At 45.5% G+C, this 20,501-nt stretch overlaps 1 protein-coding gene across 1 annotated transcript in view; it reads left to right on the top strand.

The window, feature by feature from the left end:
* Slc22a23 (solute carrier family 22, member 23) overlaps nt 1-20,501 on the top strand; it is a 190,157-nt gene that overhangs the window by 165,048 nt on the left and 4,608 nt on the right. Inside the window, exons 6-11 of the mRNA XM_013016621.1 lie at nt 1,314-1,527; nt 5,178-5,359; nt 6,017-6,214; nt 9,354-9,586; nt 11,331-11,363; nt 12,397-12,520. Of these exons, the coding sequence (XP_012872075.1) occupies nt 1,314-1,527; nt 5,178-5,359; nt 6,017-6,214; nt 9,354-9,586; nt 11,331-11,363; nt 12,397-12,520 (984 nt within the window). The remainder of the gene's footprint in view (nt 1-1,313; nt 1,528-5,177; nt 5,360-6,016; nt 6,215-9,353; nt 9,587-11,330; nt 11,364-12,396; nt 12,521-20,501) is intronic.

Here is a 20,501-nt window from a genome sequence, read left to right on the forward strand (position 1 = left end):
TGTGTGTGTGTGTGTGTGTGTGTGTGTACACATTTTCTTGATCCATTCATCTATTGAGGGGCATCTGGGTTGGTTCCATATCTTAGCTATGGTAAATAATACTGCAATAAACATAGTTGTGCTGGTAGCTTTAGTGTGGTCTTGTTTGTGATCATGTGGGTAAGTGCCTTAAAAGTGGGATTGCTGATCATAGGGGAGCTCTATATGGAGTCTTTTGAGGAGCCTCCATACTGCTTTCCAAATTCACTTAATCTTTTTGAGCATGCATGCCTGATGTTCTTAAAGGGCTATATAGCTAGATTTCTCTAGATGTTTGGACTTGTTCCAGGCATCATTCCCACAGTGGTCAAAATATGTTTGACAGCTCTCCTTCCTGGGTCACAGCTCTCAAGATTGTGAACATTTATAGCAGAAATGGAAGTTTTGCTGGTTCCAAATGTGTCTGCCATGCATTTCATCCACAGCAGAGCCTTGTGAGGGAGGGAGCTCCTGTTCCCCCTTCTTCACAGGTGGGCATTGGGAACCAAAGAAGATGAGTGCAGGGAGCAGTGACCTCCATTCTGGGGTACCCCAGGGGAAGGAGCATTTCATGGAAGGCAGCCCAGTGGAGGGAAGCACGTGCACAGCCCTCGTCCTCACCTGGGGAACAAAGCAAGTGTCCTTGGTCCTGTGCAGGAAACCCCACTGGAGTCTGGTGAACCAAGTGGACCCATCAGAGGCCACACAGAGCTGGCTCTCCCAGCCCTGAGCAGAGGTAGAGCTGGAATCTTCCCTTGCCCTTCTCCCTGTCTCGTAAATCTGTTCTGAGCCTGCAGTGACAGGAGGGTACCAGGACCAGACCACAACACTCCCTGCACTAGGTAAAGTCACAGCACTCACAATAGATGAAAGGAAGGTTTACCCCCAGGGCCTTTGCCTTTGACCTGAGTGAAGTATAACTGCTCTCACTTGGTGGTCAGGAGACCACGCAGGAATGCAGTGCTGGGTCAAGTGTTGGCAATGTGCATAGATCTTTGGCTCTGGGTCATTTGGTAACAATATTCAAATGCCAAAAGCACATTCACTCAAGTTGCTAAGTGCCACCATTCTAGCTTCATATTCAAAGAAAGGAGGACTGCTGGCAAGAAAGACAGCAAGCACAATCTGTACTGAATGGACCAGGCTTCAGAGCCGCCGCCCTGCTCTGGTGCTTGTAGTGTGACTTGTATTTTTTCTCCTCCTTCTCCCTCCCCAACATCCTTTCCCTTCTCCTCCGCTCCTTCATTTCTTTTTGTCTTTTCTTGGTCATCATGTCTAAAACTGCTGTTTCCCAGCACATTTGCCACTTCCACAATAGAACTGTGCACAAAGATTGCAGCCTGGCCAGCTCCTTGCCCACGAGGCCAGCTTAGGTCCCCTCTGCACCTGCTGAGCCTGGCCAGTGAGCGCCACTGCCTCCTTCCTCAGCTGTCCTTTGGAAGCCACACTCTCCAGGTGCAGAGAGGCCAGGGCCGACTTCCAGGGCCACCTTTGCCTCTTGCCGTGGTGGTAAGGAGCCAGGTGCAGTTGCTAGGCACAAAGCCAGAGGGATGTGTGTACTCCCAGAAACTGCAAAGACATCTCATCACCTTCCTGCATGTGGTCCTCACAGCAGCATGTCATCCTAATTACAGACCTGGGCTTGGATCAAACAGCAGCGCTCCCTTCTCCACAGGCACAGATGTGTTCCAGGACAGTGTGTGTATGTGTGTGTGTGTGTGTGTGTGTGTGTGTGTGTGTGTGTGTGTGTGTGTACACACATACCTGTGATAAAGTTTAATTTACAAATTAGGGACAGTAAAATTAACAACAATAACAAAATAGACCAACTGTGACAATATACTAAAAGAAATGCTATAACTTAGAAATTACTTATTTCTGGAATTTTTCATGTAATATTTCCAGACCATGGTTAATCTGAAGGAAGCAAAATCTTGCATTAGGAAGATAGCGTGTACAACTTTCCCAAAGAAGCCAACAGAAGCACAGAGCTGGCTTCAGCCCAGACCTGTCAGGCCATCATTGCTCCCAGAGCTTCCGCATTAACCACATGGGTCAAGGAAATAGGGAGGAACAGAAGCTGCACAAAGGTGCTAGACATACTTAGCTTGTCAAAATTTAGTAGGCTCTGCTTGTATTTCTCAGGGGTTTTAAGTAAAAAAGGCAACAGTATTCTGGCTTGGTAATCCCAGCTAGAGGTGTAGAGGTATAGAGAAGAGAATCACAGTCCAAGGCCAGTCCCCGGCAAAAATAGAAGGTCCTGTAAGAAAAATAACAAGGACCAAAAAAAAAGGTTGGAGGTGTGGGCTAAATTGGTAAAGCATCTGCCAAGACCAAGGCCCCAAGTTGAAACCCCAGTTCTGAAAAAAAAAAAAAAGTGTCAGCAGCATTCTTGTTGCTCATAGATGATCAACCACCCAGGAGCCTTTTCTAGCCCCTTTTATCTCCAGAAAAGTACCTAGGCTTCCATCTGATGACTAAAAAATGTAAAAAGCATTTCTCATTTTTTAATTACTTCCCAGCTAATATTTCTTACAGTTCAGAGTTTTTTGGGTTTTGTCCCAGAGCATGCTTAGCATTGAAGAAGTTTTCTGTTGTTGTTGATGAGCTGATGCTGTGAGTAACAGAGACCCTGACGAAGTATCAATAGCCCTGGAAAGGTTAACTTAATTCTGTTGAGAATAATGCAGTTACTTCTGTAGACTACAGTTGATTCTTAGACTTGGCTCTCAGGTTTAATGTTATTAAAAAGAAAACTAAAGTCATAATGCAATTGTTGTAGGTTCTTTAACATCATATTTCATACACAGTAAGGTATTAGCCGTTGAGAATGGGCCACATTGGAAAAAACAGAACGAGCAAGTTTAAACTTGCATAATGGATTTTTACTAATGAATATTTATATTTCCTTCTTGGAAGATTGTCCTTCTGAGAAATAGTGGCAATCCCCATGACTCATGAGTGTATTTTAGCTTTGAACCATAGAGAAAGGGAGTGTGTACATCTAATTTACATCCTCCACTCAGGCTCAGGACCTCATGGCTTACTAGGCATGTGTGTTCTACCACTTAAGCCACACCTCCTTTTAGCTTTAGTATTTTTTAGATCAGGTGATGTTCTTTTGGTCTAAGGTAAGCCTCTGAGCACAGTCATCCTACCTACAACATCCCACATAGCAGCTGAAACTCCAGCTATGCAAGCTTGTTTATAGACCTCAATTTCTACCCCTAAACATAAGGAGAAAGAGCTGTGTAACAGTGGCTCCTGCCTGTAATCTAACTACTCAGGAGGCTGGATCCCCAAATCGTGGTTTGAAGCCAGCCTAGGCAGAAAAGTCCATGAGACTCTTATCTGTAATTAACCACCTGAAAACAAGAAGTGGAGCTGTTGCTCAAAGTGGTAGAACACTAGCCTTGAACACAAAAGCTCAGAGACAGATCCCAGGCCCTGAATTCAAGTCCTACAACCAACCAAAAAAAAAAAAGGAGGAGGAAGAAGAGGAAGAAGAGAAGGCGGAGGGGGGCGCAAGAGGAGGAGGAAGAAGAAGAGATAGAAGAGGAGGAAGGAAGGAAGTTCTGGAAACTCAGGAGGCATGGTCTCTGTCAGTCAAACAAAAGATTTTTTTTCCTGTCCCTTTCATTATCTGACTGGTGAAAATGAGTCTTGAAGAGTTTGTTTAAATGAAGTCCAGTGTGGCAGCTTGTACCTATTATCCCAGGTACTCTGAAGGCTAAGGCAGAAAGGTCACTTGAGCCCAGGAGTCCAGGACCAACCTGAGCCACACAGTGAGGCCTATCTCCAAAAGCAAGTGCTTAATAAAAGATTCTCAACTGCCTATTTGAAACAACATATCTTCCTTCAAACTGTAATGAATGAGGTTTGTGACAAATGAGATAGAAGAGGAGAGGTAAAGTTGGGGTGGGAATCCTTGAAGGCACCAGTGCAGGGGTCTAGAGATTGCTGCAAAGGTGCAGCCCCACCCCTGGGGGCTCAGAGCATCCTGCCACGTCAGGAAACTGGTGCCAAGACCCCGGTGGACACAGTGCACAGATGCTCAAGTCCCTTGTATAGAGCAGCACGGTGTTTGCTTCAGCCACCATGTTCCGTAGTCATCTCGACACTGTCTCCCATCCCTGATAAGATGTGAGTGAAACAGTTATTACACGGTGTTGTTTAGGGAATGATGCCAAGAACACCTGCTCACGTTCAGTACAGTTTCTTCAAATGCTTTCAATATGTGAGTGGCTGAATCTGAGGCTAAAAACCCCACAGATAGCAAGGTGACTACATGTGCTTCTAGGCACTTATAAAAGGCTTCCTCTGTAGGCAGAAGCCTCTCTGTCCCCACTGATAGTTTTTATTTAAGTACATTTCTTATTTTTGTATAGTTTCATCCTTGCAGGAAAGGTGTTGAGACAACAAAGAACTTCTGTGTATTCCTGACTTAGTTTCCTCCATTGCTAAGGTCTGGTATTACCATGACATGTTTATAAAAATTAAGGAGTGGGCGCGGGGAGGGATGGAGATGGGAAGGGATGGGAAGGGGAAACAACGGAGGAGGCAACAATGCCTGATAAGAAATGTACTCATTACCTTGCTCATGTAATTGTAACCCCTCTGTACGGTATTTTCACAATAAAAAAAATTAAGGCATGGACACTAGTGTTAGGATTATCATTAACTGTCGCCTTGCCCACACCACGTCTCCTCTTGCCTGTGACACTCGCTCAGTCTTTGCTTATTTTTTTGTTATGGAATTATTTTTACTTATTTATTTATTGTAAAGGTGACGTACAGAGGGGTTATAGTTACATAAGTAAGGAAATGAGTACACTTCTTCTTGAACATTGTTACCCCATCCCTCATTTTCTCCCACTATTCCTCCCCTGAACTGTCCTCTCCCCCAAGGTATAAAGTTCATTTCTAACACAGTGTCTTGTAAGTATTACTGTTGCATTGTTTCACCCTTTGTCCTTGTTTCACCATTTCTGTGATTCCCCTTCCCATCCCCAAATCAGATAAACATATATACAATACAGAGGGTACCAAAATAAAAAACAGTGACAATAAGAGATAAACCGAAGGGGGAAAAGATGAAAGATAAAAGAAAAAAGGGCAACGGCTCCACTTGACTTATGAGTTTTTATTTTCTGTTTTAGTCCCTAAGTAGAGAATTGCTCCACAAGGAGCTGGGGCGCAGACTGGGCCCCAAAGACTGTGAGGCACTGCTGCTCACCAGCAGGTGGCCAGCCAGCTCCTGCAGGCCCCGGCCTTGTTTTAAATTTCCCTGTTGGATTGGCATATCAGCTCAGGACTTTGTCAAACTGCTGGCCTGGTTCAGGTAACATTTGTTAGGCTCCAGTAAGAATGGCTTTCAGAACTGGTGAGCCTTGCCAGTGCCCCAGCCTCCCAGCTTTACAGCTAGTCATATCCCGTCATGCTGAAACATTCTGTATCATGCAGATCTCAAAGACCTGTTTGGGCTCAGTTTTGGGGTGCTGGGTGTGGGACCCAGGGACTCACTGAAGCTAAGCATGTGCTACACACCAGCCCCAGCTCCCAAGCATTTTTTACCATTAATTAAAACATGCATACACATACTGTGGTACATGCACAGATGGGTACACACACAGACACATTTTCAGATCCAAAGATCTGCAACCCTGGAACATTCTGTCCCCCGAAGTGAAGGCACACGTCAGCCACAGCTCTCCAGGCCTGTGACATGTGCACAGATGGATGCAGATTCTACAAGGTAAAGAACTGCTTGCCTTGTTTGCACAGGGCCTAGGATACTACTAGGGAGAGCTGTGCTCAAAAGTGCAGGAGCCGGTGCTGCCTGATTATCTTGTAAGCCCAGTGTGTGTGCAGGGAAAACACAGAGTCCAAGTATACTCTGAACCAACTGCTGGTGTCACACAGAAGTTTGAACTGTGAAGTTAGCCTTGTGAACACATCTCTGTACTGAAAACCTACATGCTATATCCCTGACTTAAAGAAAAGAAAGCTTTCTCTCCCCTGCTGGGGGCCATGGAGTGCCTCCCATCCAGAGACTTCTGTCCTGCCCAGGCTCACAGACTTCATTTCTTGCAGAGCTGGAGAAGGAGCTTTCCCGAAGGCCCAAGAAAGTATGCATCGTGAAGGTGGTAGGAACCCGAAACCTGTGGAAGAACATCGTGGTCCTGTGTGTAAACTCGTGAGTCACAGGGACACACAGGGCTGAGTTGGGAAGGACCTCTTCTTTACCCCAACTCCACTTGGAATCCCAGCCTTCCCTGTGCCTGCTCTTTGAGCCAGCTCTCTGTGAAAAGGGCCCCAGAAGGGGTGGTTCACCAGCAGAGCTGCTTAACTGGGTCTATAGGGTAGCAAGGCCTTGTCACTGTCCACTTCACCAGAAAGCCTAGGGCACTTGGCACACTGAGCCTAGCCGGCTGGCCATCCTCCCCTGTGTCCTGCACCATGCTAGAGCTCCCAGATAAATGAGGCAGGAAAAAGTCAGGAGGCCCAGCTAGGTCCTGCATAGATGTATCATTAGCACGGTCACTATATTTTACAAGGGCAATGTCAGTGGTCTCCTTTGCCCCGGGTCTGATGAAGCTTTAGGAGGTGGTTTCTTCCCCATCTACCTCTGGGGGAAACAAAGATGTACAGAGGCGCCTCTTTCAGGTGCACAATGGGAGGAGACTCCATGGTTGGAGGTTGCAGGCACTGTGTCAGAGAGGGGCTTGAAACAGGGGCTTGACCAGATCCTCCACCCAGGCTACAGTGATTATATTCCCTGTTTGTAGCTGGCCCTGCCCCCCCCCACACACACACCAGCAAGCAGCCTACTCTAAGGCCTTTCCAGGGGTTGCTCACACCACCAGCTGGGCCGATGGCCCCTTTGCCCCTTTGTTTGGTAGCAGCCCTGGTCCCTGGGTTCAGTGTACATGGAAGGTTCTTCCTGTCTCAACTTGGCATCTCACTGATCCTATCTGTCCTGACAACACGGGCCCCTTCAGAGTTAGAGCCATGTGGGGTTTTGCACTCTCCGTAGGAGTTATATATAGGTGATCTGGGGAAACAGGCTTACATGTTTTTGTGAAAGATCTCAGGGCTGCTGTTAGATAAGACAAGGCCAAAGACAGGAACTACTATTCCCAACAACTCCTTTTGTTCAACGCAGCTCTATTAAGTCAGTCCTCAGTATGGGGGTCCCAGGCTAAATTTCACTTTTGAGAGGTATAGAAAGGTTCACTGCCAAACAACAGAAAAGAAGAGATCTAATTCTCCTCGTCTAAGGCCCAGGTGGGCAAGAGACCAGCCATAGCCACGCAGTGGGCAGGCCCAGAGCCCCCCCCCCCCCGCCTCACCTCCCTGCCTAGCAGTCTGATGTGGACACCGCTAGGCTAGTGGAGGTATTAGGGATTGAATGACTTTTCTCTCTTTCTTTTTCTTCCTTCTTTTTTTGGCAGTACTGGAGCTTGAATTCAAGGTGTCACACATGCTAGGCAGAGGCAGTACCATTGAGTTCATGCTTCAAGCCCTTTTCCTCATTGGTTATTTTGAGATAAGAGTCATACTTTTTGCCTGGGCCCATGCCTCGAATATGATTCTCTCACTTTATACTTTCCATTATAGCTGGGATAAAAGGCAAATGCCACAACACCCAGCTTTTTCAATTGAGATGGAGTCAAGTGCACTTTTGCACAAGCTAGCTTTGAACTACCATCTTCTTCATCTCAACTTCCCAAATACCTAGGATTACAAACAAGCCACTGGCACCCTGTTACTTCTCCAGCGGGGGGTAGGGGGGAAGGGGGAGGGGAAACACAAAATTTGACATAGACAAGAAGCAAATTTCTATTTTAATGATCCTTGTGGGGTGCAGGAATCAATCTCTCTGGTTTTATTATTTTAAAATTACCTGTTATGGTTAAAGGACTTCATTTCTACCAGAACCAAAAGGGAAAAGGCTGCACTGTGATCTCAGCAGGCCAGAAAAGAAATTCATCTGGGATCCCAGGAGACTAACAGAGGAATCAAATCAAATCAATTGCTAAACTTATAAAATGGCTCACAGGGGCTTGGCCATCTGTGAGTGGAAACGCATTCACTGTGCAATGGGGGCAGGGTCTGCTGCAGTTGACCTTGATGCATCCTCAAGGTCTGATGAAAAGCACTGATTCCCCTGTGGTTGGGAGAGAAAGCAGGGAGTTTTTAGCTCTGGGATGGATGCTGAGAGCTGACATAATGAGTGGATTTGGCCTTTTACACACCACATCCTAACGGACCCTTCACTTTTCCTTCCTGTGTGGCGGCATGGACATAGTCTAGTTAGGGTGAATGTTTCACAGTGGTTCATGTGCTCGCTTGAGGGGCAAAGAGCTAGACCTAGGGTATGGTGGGAGGGAAGCAAGGAGAAATCCAGAATTTCTGAAAGGGTTTCCTGAAAACGAGGTATATTCCCTTGGCCTGGCTTGAGTTCTGACTGGCTTCTCCTACAGCCTTGGCTAAGTAGCAGCAGGGATGGGTAGAGTGGGTAGGTCTCCACATTTCCAGAACCCTGAGTGCCCCAGAGGAGGCAGAGACCCAGCAAGGCAATGTGACTTGGAGATGGTCACTGACCATCTGAGACTCAGCCTATGCCTATTTGGCCCCTGCAAAGTGGGAATGACCATAGTTCTTACAGTGGGATTAGAGTTGATAGCACAGAAAGCACTTGTTTCACATCCATAAAGAATGTGTTAGAGCAAAAAGCACTCATGCACAGGGCCTTGGACTCTCACTCAGCATTTTTATCACAGTTGGCACTCGTCACTGGAGCCACACCTCCAGTTCTGACTTTCTGTTGGTTAATTAGGTAAGAGTCCCTCAGATTTGTCTGCCTAGGCTGGCTTCAAACCATAGTCCTCAGAGGCACAGGCTTCTAATCCTAGTCACTCAGGAGGCTGAGATCTGAGGACAGTTCAAAGCCAGATGAGGCAAGAAAGTCTGTGAGACTCTTATCTCCATTTAACTACCTGAAAACCAGAAGTGGTACTGTGGCTCAAGTAGCAGAGCGCTCACGTTGAGGTAAAGAGCCCAGGGCCAGCACCCAAGCCCAGAGTTCAAGCCCCACAACCACCACCAACAACAACAAAAAATCATCATCCTCAGATCTCAGCCTCCTGAGTAGCTAGGATTATGCTTGAGCCACTGGCACTGGCATCACACAAATTTCTTTGAAGTCTCTGTCACAGATTATGTGTATTGTATATGTTTTCCTCTCACATACTGAATTATTTGTGTCTCCTGTTGACACCCTGTAGTCTGAACACACTGCCCACCACCTTTTCCGTGTGTATTTCCTCCAGGCTGACAGGGTACGGCATCCACCACTGCTTTGCAAGGAGCATGATGGGCCACGAGGTGAAGGTACCACTCCTAGAGAACTTCTATGCCGACTACTACACCATGGCCAGCATCGCGCTGGCCTCCTGCCTGGCCATGTGCGTGGTGGTCAGGTTCCTTGGGCGCAGGGGAGGGCTACTGCTCTTCATGATCCTCACTGCCCTGGCCTCGCTCCTGCAGCTCGGGCTCCTCAACCGTGAGTAGACCAAAGGAAGGGGACGAGGGGATGTGCTGGGGAAATGAGCTGGAATACTTGGAAGATGTGCATCAGGTTTCTATTCCTTGAGATGATCAACTTGAGGGGAGGAAAGGTTTATTTTAGCTCACAGTTATGATGGTTTCTGTCTATGAATTATTGTCCCATTGCCTCAGAGCCTGTGCAAGGCAGATCATAGAGAAACTCATGGCAGAGAAAGCTATTCCAAGCAAAAGAGAGGAAGAGGAAGGGCTAGGTTACTCCTCCTAGGCCCACCTCCTAAAAGTTCTGCCATCTCCCAGTATCGCCATGAGCCTTCAACACATAGGCCCTTAGGGAACATTCAAGATCCGAACTATAGCAGAAGAGTTGAATGAGACTTGAAGAAAATCTTCTGTGACCTGAGTGGTCATTTCAAAATCAACAGCTTGAAGACACTGCTGTGGAAGGACAGAGCTTTAATTAGAGCATCTCTGTTCTCTGCCTCTGAGGCTACTGGGCCTCCCCTCCTCTCCTTCCCTTAGCTCAGTGGCCCCAATGCAGAGCCGTCCAGCTGCACTGGGCCTCCCCAGCCTGCCAGGCCCTCAGAGTCCTGGTGGGTGTGACTTTGCTAATGGGCAGGCTATTTCTGGGTGACTCATCACATGACAAAGACGAACAAAAGGATTTGTTTTTTTTCCTGTGTCATTAATGGAAAATAAATCTGTTTTGACACCCTCCCTCACACCGAGACATTACTTTTTCTTGTAGATGTTCCCAAATTTACCAGCCTCTCTTTAAACCAAATAATTTCTCAGTTAATGTGTAAGATAATCTAAGGCAAACTAGAAATTTGATCTAGCCATCCCCCATCCCCACCCCAGGAAGCTTCCTACAGCTCCTCACAAATTCCCACCTCAGTATGTGAAGAAACCACCACAGGGTCTCCCTTTCCAGCCCAGAGCATGATAGGAATGGTCTGGACACTGCCATGAAGCACTCTGGTCCTCTACAAGAGCTAATCTTGTGTGTTGGAATCAGACACAAGACTATCCCTTTTTTATCTTAGAGCAGCCTTTGTGCAGACTGATTATAAAATAGCTAGTTTCCAGCTCAGGGATGAATTTTCTAACTCGGGCACATTCTTATGCATTGATGGGATACTAACTTGGAACTGTGAATAATAATGGAAATGGAAAAGTGACATCTCTGCCCATACCAGTCCTCCTGGTGGGCACAGCCCTAGCTTCCCTTCCATAGAGCTTCTGTTTGGCTCGCCAGTTGTGACACACATGGTATGGTGCTCAACCCCTAGGGTGTCACGGATGGTCTTTTTGGCTCTGAGCAGGAATGCCACAGGCACTCTGGGCACAGGGCAAGTAGCTGTGAAGAGCAGGGTTTGGAGCAGGCAGAAATGTAGTCTGACAGGTCTGTCCCCATAGTGCCTGATGTCCCTTGGCACAGGCCCTTGAATAACTTCATATGCAAGGAAACCTGGCCTTTGGATCTGCTTGAGGTCTCTTCTGCAAAGCTGCATTATCTCCCCAGGCTGAGGCTAGTGGAACGCTAGCCCACTCTCCCTAACAAAAACATCTTTGTTTAATCCAGTGTGAATTCCACTGCCCAGGCAGCTGGCGCCAACCCAGACAGAAAGGGAGTTCTCTTAGAAACAAGTCACGTGGGAGCCACAGCAATAACCCCAAACCTAACCTGCCTTCTCCCCCTCTTCCCATTTTCATACCCTTGTGTGTGTGGGCATGACCAGTGATCGGAAAATACAGCCAGCATCCAGACTCAGGTGAGTCCCAAACCCTTGTGCCAATTCGGCCTCATCTTTGATTGCATCCATGAGGGAGTTTTCACAAGACTCACAGACTGGTTTCCATTTCCTCTCTTTCTTCTCCCTGCTTGTCCTCCAAGAGTTGCAGCTGAAGTTGGCCGTAGGTTGGACACTATAAGCATACATTTGTATTCTCTAGCCCTCTTGCTACTAAACCAAGCTACTCATGTGTCCCCAGTTTCGTGCAGCTTGGCATGCATGCCCTCCCCTTGGCACCACAGTCAGCACAGCCCCAGTGGTTTGTCTCATGGATGGCAACCTGAGTGGGGTCAGAAAGCCGTGGGAGTGTCGGGCTTGGCTGTCCCCTCAGGCCTCGTGCAAGCTTGCTGCTCACAGCTAGGGACAGCAGAGCCACTGCCTTGCCCCTCATGCTGCTGTCATGTCTGTCTGGCCCATGGCAAGATCATGCTGCGGGGGCCTCAGGGAGCACATGCCTTCCGTGAAGTTCTGAGGAGAAGTAGCCTGGTTGTGTGACCTGACTGCATGCCAGCGTGCTCTGCTCCATGCCACCCTGCCCAAGACAGGCTCTGCTACCATTGACAGTCACGGGGATTGGCTGAGCCCCTTCCCTCCAGGCCATGAATTCTTCTGTATGGGTCACCTGTGCTTTTGTTCCCCTAAATCAACACTGCCCCTGGATTGGGCAGTCACCCTGAGGCTGAAGTCCATCTGTCAGCCAAGGCTCCTTTGAAGCCCAGGGCAGGAGGAAGATTCCAGCCTGCTCCTACCTGAGGACTGCAACAGGCTACTGGGAGCTTAGCATGACCGCTGCACAAGGGCTCAGAGGAGCTCGAGTCTTCTGCCAAGAGGACTTGGGGCTCTTAAATCTGAAGGTGCTGCATGCCCCTGACAGAGCTGCATACCACAGTCGGGAAGGAGGGGAGCCCCTGGGATGGCCTCAGACTTCCTTCCCCCCCTTCCCTGCTCCCTGGCTGGCTTTCGCTGTCTTCCTGCTCTCCCCCCTCACTGCCTACTTCCGATCCTCCTCCAGGGATGAGTGACAGCGTCAAGGACAAGTTCTCCATTGCATTTTCTATCGTGGGCATGTTTGCATCCCACGCAGTGGGCAGCCTCAGCGTGTTCTTCTGTGCAGAGATCACCCCCACAGTGATAAGGTAGGTAATGGGGAGCCACAAGACTTTCCTTCTCAGCACAGAAGCTTAGGCCCAGTCAATATCAACTGTACCCCACCCCAACTTCTGGACCAGGGTGTAGTGGTGTGCTAGGTGTATCTGCTGCCAATGGCCAGGTACACCCAGGATCAGATCCCACCAGGGAATCAAGGAGCAGGAAACATGGCAATAGCTGAAAGAGGGGAAAGGCAGGAGCTCATGTTTGCCCATACATGAGCTGAAGTCAGTTACTGCTGTTAGCTTTTCTAAGCAACACCAATAACATATAGCTCTTTCCAACTAAAACAGGAAGCTAGGCATGGTGACACACATCTATGATCCTAGCTACTCAGGAGGCTAAGGCATGAGGAACATAATTTGAGGCCAAACCTGGCTTATGTGTCAAGATCTTGTCTAAAAAGTAACAAACTATGGAGGGGGTAACAATGTTCAAGAGGAAGTGTACTCATTACCTTACTCATGTAACTGTAACCCTCTGTATAGTAGCTTTACAATAAAAAAATGTTTTAAAAAAAAGTAACAAACTGAAAAAAGGTAAAAATGGAAGTAGAGAGGATCCAGTTTTTACTGGCCTGAGAGGCTGCTATCAGTAATCCAAAGGAAGACCTGAGAAAGGGGAAGCCCAGCAAGTTATAATAAAATTACCTTTTTTATCTGTAAGTAGTTATATAAAGGCGTTTCAATGCAATATGTCAGTTTGTGAGTATAATGCATCTTGATTACTGTCACCTCTTTCATCATTTTCCCCACTTCTCCCCACCCTTCGTTTACCTTGTTCCATTTTCACGTATGTACAATGAATATATAACAGCATTTGCTCAGCCTTTCTCCGTTTATCTGTCCCCCTCCCTATTACCTCCTCCTCCTCTTCCTCACCTTATCCTACTGGCATCAAGTCAGTAGATAAGAACCCCTGCTCTCCTTCCCTCACACTTTCCTGACAAGTGTTATTAACTTGTATTTTAATTCATAAAGTAAAGTTGAATCCTTCCTGGTACTGCCTTTTAGTTTTGTTACTGAAAAGAGTATCTTTTAGCCTCGGGCATATCATTTTCCTAATACTGCTTAAACATTCCTAATCTGAAGTCCCAAGTGCTACAAAGTCCTTTTTTTTTCTGAAATGGCACAACAGTGGAAAATTTCACACTGGGAAATTTACTTCATGAACAAATTGTTTAAAATAGTATATAAAATTACCTTCAGGCTATGCGTACAAGGTAAATATGATACATAAATAAATTTCATGTTTAGGGCTGGGAAGGTGGCTCAGTGGTTAGAGTGCTTGCCTTGCATGCATGAGGCCCTGGGTTCAATTCCTCAGCACCACATAAGCAGAAAAAAAAAAAAAGCCTGATGAATTTCATGTTTAGACTTGGGTCCTACACCCAAGATAATCTGCAAATATTCCAAAGCTTGAAAAAAAATCCAAACACTTCTTGTCCCAAGCATTTTGAATAAGAGATATTCCACCTATCCTTGTTCTTTGTTACTTCCTGAGCAGTTCATGTTGGTTTATGGCACCCACGGAGCTTTTAATAGGAATACCATTAGCATTTCTAATATTCATACTTTAAAAAAATTGTGGGTGTGAGGCTGCATGAGGTGGCTCATACCTGTAATCCCAGCTACTCGGTTAGTATAGATCAAGAGACCCCCATCTCAACACAATAACAAAAAAAAAGCTGATGGATTGTGTCTGTCATTCTAGCCTATGTGGCAGGAGTAAGTATAGTAGGTCAGGCCAGCCAGACAAAAAAAAAAAAAAGAAAAGCAGGACCTTACCAGAAAAGCAACTAAAGCTGCCTAGCAAGCAGAAGCCTTCAGTTAAAATCCCAGCACTGCCAAAATTAAAAAAAAAAAGTAAGTGTGGACAGCTGTGAGCTGAAACCCTGAGGTCAGCATGCTGACACCCCATGAAGACAAGCGGAAGTTCTCATTTCCCAGCAGGAAGTGTAGAGAATAATTCCTTTAGTCCCTCAGGTACTAGGGAGTACTGGAGAAGCTGGCAGACAGGTTCCAGGACTAGCTTCCTTTCCATGTTTCCACAGGTCATGCTGACAACTGAATTTTCACATGACCTCATTTTCATTCATTCTCTTGGATTTTTATCATACAGGCCAAGTAAGAAAGTACCAAGGTATTGTGTGTTTAAGAAAAGTAATTCGATTCCAAGTCATCTGTCTTATTCTTCCTTCTGAATAAGCCTGGCAGGGAGACCAGTCAGGAGCTTGTTTTCTGCCAGCCATTGTGAAACACCTTAGACATAGAGCAGCTTAACCTGTCCCTTCACCTAGTTCGAATCCCTTCCTTTCTAAAAGAATCCAACAGAAGTGGTCCTTTCAATAGAGTCCAAGTCTTGCTTAGACTTCTGGGTTCCCACCAGCCCCCCAACTTCATACAGAAAGATTCCAGAAGTAAAAAACAGAAGGAATATAAGATAGTGATAGCCTGAAAATTCAGAAAGTAAGACCCACTCTCACTTTCTTAACAAAAAACTCCCCTTGTTCTGCCATGCATCGTTTGTGTAGTGTGGCTTTGGGAATGTGCTTAAGTTCCTTAAAAATTTGTACCTAGACAGGGAGACTGGGTAGGATGAGAGTGAAGGGTGGTGCTCAGGAAGTGGCCAAGGCAGCTGTCAGTCTTGAGCTGTGTATGAACCTAGAAGCCCAATCCCTGTATGGCCTTGGGCAAGTCATTAGACAGCTTGTTTCTTTGCTTAAAGGAGCCTGATCCCACTTATTCTGCTCCATGATGATGAAGGATAGAGTAGGAAGAAGGGAGGCTCTCTGCATCTACAGTTCAACCAGCCAAGGATGGGTAGAAAACATAACAACTGGGTGTAGATAAATGGTATAGTGTATACTTAGAATGCACAGGGCCCTGGGTTCAGTCTCAGCACTGAATACCATATATCTATATCTATATCTATATAAAATGTACAAATATATATATATATGCAGCACTTACATTGTGTCAGGTATTAAAAAGCATTTAGCAATGTACAAGAAGATATGGATAAGTCCTATTCAAACACCATACTATTTTATGTAAGAGACTTGAATATCTATGGATTTTAGTTTCCAGGAGGTCCTAGAACCCGTCTTTCATGGACACAAAAGGAAATTTATTTCTGTAAAGATATATGTGTATTCTTGACTTCACAAAATGTATTGAAGAAAAACTAAGAGATATAAAATAGGAAGTGAAAAATGAAAGAAATGCAAGATACTGATATCCCAGTGTTTAAAACAATCTGGAGATTCTAGAACTCTTCATTCACTTGCTGCTTCCAATAAGTCTGCTGTATAACATCGTTCTACCTCTACAATTAGTTTGAGGTTACTACTAGTTTCCCAGTGGGGTGTTTTTGTGCTTACAATACACAAGGAGGCAGAACTAGCAGTTCTTTCATCTACTATGAGGGGTTCAAGTGTGTAAATACGGGCGTATGCTTCCCTCTAGTGACTGGCTGGAGAATAGCAGAAATGCCTAGAACAAAAGGTCTACATTTTGGAGGGAAATGAACATCTTCAAACAAGCTCGTAAAGGTCCTATTAGAGATTTCAAAAGAAAAACACAAAGCCAAGAATGGCACATCAATTTCTGCCAAAATTGTTCCTAATAGCACTGAATTATTTCAAGGAATCTCTGATGTGATAAAAGCCAAACAAAAAGTGCTCTCATAGGAAAAAAACACATGTACGTAGTTGAGCATTGCTTGACAGGACATGTTGGGAGAAATCTGTCCTATCCTATTCGTTACTGTGTGAACATCCTTGGGCGTGCTTGTACAGACAAGCCTGTCTAGGCCAACTGCTTACATGGCCTCCTGATACAATCGGGAAATGCAATCAGTGCAAGATGGATGAGGTTGCTGCATCACATGGTACTGTTTAGAGCAAACTTTTTTCAAGTAATACACTCAAATAACAACAAAAGAACCTTTACTATTATCAAGTATTACATGTGCACATGTATTACATATCACATACGCACATATAGATACATGTACTTTAAGCCACAAATCATACTTCATTTCATTCAACATGGTTTATTAACCTATTAACTTAGCATTGTTCACATGGCATTATGCTAGGGAGACTATCCTGGGGCTGACTGCAATCCTAGGATGTTGCACCTGCTGCCTGTACAGTAGCCATGCAAGGGAGGGCACATCCACACTTAGTGCCAGGAAGGCCAGAGAGGTTCAGAGAACCCGATGCCTTACTGGCTAAAAGGCCCCAATCAGAGACTTCCATTATCCCTGGCATCTTACGTATCTCTCCAACTCCCTGCAGTTTCCCAAAGGGGCCCAATTTATCAGAAGCACTACGTGGCTATTTTAGGTGTTTTCATTGTTCATCTACAGATGGACTTGGCCTCTCTGCTCTTTGAAGTATCCCTCTATATTTAACCATCCTGTATGTCTGGGTGAGCTCACCTTCCTACGTAGGAAGCCAGTGTGATCCACAGGCATCCAACATTTATAAAATACAAATCGTGTGGGCCATTGATGTTCTAGAAAATAGCCCTTGCCCTCAAAGTCTGAGTGAGAAAGGAAGATGGGCCTGTGAGTAGATATTGATGGAACAATGTGGAGTGTTTCAAAGGGTGACCTGAGGCCCTCTTCCTGAGATGAGAGTGGGTATCTAGGAGGCACTAAAATAAGTATATGCTGTTCTTTCTTATTTGCATCCTGTGATGGACAATCAGCAGCAGGTGTGGCTCTTCCTGCAGCTCTTTCAGCTTTTCACTTGGTGAAGGGTATTCTAATACTAAGGATCTTCACATGTGGCCTCACTAAGGGTCAGATATGAGGGTCATAGTTATCTATTTCTGCATAACAAACGACCTCAAACCATAACAGCTTGAGGTGACATGCCTGTTATCTCCAGTGCCAGTGGCTGAGGGGTCTCGGGGCAGCTTATCTGGGTTCCCTGCTCAGGGCATCCCAGGCTGCAGTCAGGGGAACCTGCTTCCAGGGCCATGGTTATTGGCAGATCATGTTCCTCACGCACTGTTACATTGAGGACTCAATGCTTTGTGGGTTATTGGCCAGGGACCACTTCATTCCTTGTCATGGAAACTTCAACAGTATAACAGTGTAGGGTTGATCTGCTCAGCCAGCAAGCATCTGCTCAGTTGTGGTAACCTGGTCATGTAAGGGTATCTCATTATTATTGTACTTCACTGCCCCCCATGCAAGGCAAAGAGTGGGAATCTGGGAAGTGGGGATTGTTGGATAATGCCTGCGTGCCTGTCAGATCTCAGGCACTGAGGTTAATGGTAGAGACCGAAGACTGAAGACTAAAGGTCCCACTCTTGAAAGTTTCTTAAGTTGTTAGAGACGGTGAGTTGGGCAGTGCTGTGGGTGAGGAGGATATGGTGGGAGTCACTCTGCAGCTTGCTCAGCTGACTCCACAATGCTGACCTAGAGCCAGGAGCCCAACAAAGCACCTGTGCAGGACCAAGTGCACCCAGTAACATCCCCTTCAGCCAGGACTGGTCTAGCCCCTTGCAAGCAAGTGGGAACAGGCTGCTCCATGCCATGGAAAAAAAACCCAGGCCTAGGCAGTCATGATGGCTGTGGAAAGGGAAGACAAGGTGACCAGGCAACTGCCCCAGACTAATGGGCATTTGTACCAAGAGGAGGCCCAGTCCCCACAACAGGAACAGTGTGGGGGCAGGGTGGTAACAGCTTTATTAAGGTATCATTGACATACCATAAATTCACCCATTTGAAGTTTAGTCAGTAACTTAGTACTTTTATAGCAGTGTGCAGCCATCACCAGAGTCCAATTTCCATCTCCAATACCCCATCCCCTACTATCTATAAGCAAGTTTCTGTCCTCTCTTCCAGTCCCAGACAGTCACTAATCTGCATTCCCTCTCTATAGATTGGCCTTCTTGACACTATATACAAATGGAATCACACAATCATTTAGCATAATGTTTCCATAGTGTAGCATGTGTCACTGCTTCATTCCTAGCTGAGTAATACTCCTTTGCCTATGATAGACCATGTTTCATTTACCCATTCACTAGCTGATAAACACATGCATAATTTCCAAGTATTGCTATTATGAAGAATGCTGCAATAAGCATTAGCTTGTGTTTTATGAGTATATATTTTACTTCATATATGGAATTGCTGGTTATATAGATGCTTAATTTTTTTCCTTTTTTTTTTTTCAGTACTGGGAGGTTTTCTGTTTGTTTTATTTTTTGCCAGGCCTGGGGCTTGAACTCAGGGCCTGGGCACTGTTCCTGAGCTGCTTTTTGCTCAAGGCTAGCACTCTACCACTTGAGCCACATCACTACTTCCAGCTTCTTTTGTTTATGTGGTACTGAGGAATCAAACCCAGGGCTTCATGTATGCAAGGCAAGCACTCTACCACTAAGCCATCTTAGGGTTTGAACTCAAGGCCTTGTGCTTTTCCACACCAGTGTTCGATCACCACCTGAGTCATACCCTCAGCCCTTTAGTTATATTTCAAATATGGTCTCAAATTTTGGCCCAGGTCCAGCCTCAGACCATAATCCTCCTACCTACATTTTCTTCATAGCTGAGACCACAATCATATGTTACCAACACCCAGACTGTTGGGTTAATTAGCTTTTTTCCCTACTTTCTCCTGTTTTACTGAAAATAAACCATCGATGAGACTCCTGTTTATGAGTCATTCTGAAATGCTTTTCTGAGTGGAACTCTCTAGGACCCCCGCATTTCTGTGCAAACTGGGAAACCTCTCATCCATCCTCCAGTGACAGAAATTGTCCGGCCTGAGTCAGAGTCTCATCGATGGTTTATTTTCAGTAAAACAGGAGAAAGTAGGGAGAAGAAACATTTCCTGCTTTCCATGAGAAAAATAGAAGGGTAGAAATTTTTAATTTTTTATTAAATCCTGCCTGATATGCCTGATTAAATTTAAGTCACAAGGATTTTTGATGTTTTTCTGGAAGTGTTTGAGCTTTCACTCAGGTTCTTAAATCCATCTTGAGTTCATTTTTGTATGTGACGTGAAGTGTAAAGGACAGGTGCAGCTTCATCCTTTGCATGTGAACGCCTTGTGCTAACACTGCTGATTGAAAAAAACTCCTCTTTCCCCTACTGAGTTTGCCTTTGTCAAAAATCAGTGTAAAAGGTTGTCTGTGGCTGAGTGCATAACTTAAGTGGCAGTTGTTTATTGTTTCAAGTAGTACTGAGAGTCATCCCAAGCACCAAGGAGGGGAGGTGGGGAGCCACTTTGTTTCTGAACTCCTAGTTGTATCCATGGGTCTTTCTGTAGATATATGGTCTTGCAACTTTGGTCTTTTTCAAAATAGTTTTTGGCTATTTGGGGCCCTTTATATTTCCATTTGAATTCTGAGATCAGCTTATAATTTTCTCAAATGGAAAAAATCAAGTAAGTTTAATTGAGCTTGTGTTGAATCTGTACCTCAACTTGACAAGGACTGTGATCTGCACAATTCTTTTTTTCTTTTTGGCAGTACTAAGAGTTTGAACTCAGGGACCAAGCAGGTACTCTAGCACTTGAACCACACATCCAACCCTTGTTGCTTTATATTTCAAATAGCGTCTTGCCTTCCTACTCAAGCCAGACTAAAGACAGAGATCTTGTTTACACTTTCCTCACAACTGAGATGACAAGCACAGTCCAAAATGCTCAGCTTCTTTTTTAATTGGTTCATATGAGGTCTTGCTAATCTTTTGCATGGCTGACCTAGAATCTTGATCCTCCTAATCTCTACCTCCTAAGTATCTAGGATGACAGATGTAAGTCATCATGCTACACCTTTTACTATTTATAAGCATTTTAATTTTGTTTTTAAATTTTCATGTTTGAGTAGTCTGTTGCTAACAGGTAGGTAGCAGTTGCCCTTTATGTTGATTGTATATTTTGAGTTTGTAGGAAAGCCTTTTTTTGAGTTAAGAGCCACTTAGTCAAACCAGCAACCTGCA

The sequence above is a fragment of the Dipodomys ordii genome, unplaced genomic scaffold (genome assembly GCF_000151885.1).
Source record: "Dipodomys ordii isolate 6190 unplaced genomic scaffold, Dord_2.0 Scaffold32, whole genome shotgun sequence".
NCBI lineage: Eukaryota > Metazoa > Chordata > Mammalia > Rodentia > Heteromyidae > Dipodomys > Dipodomys ordii.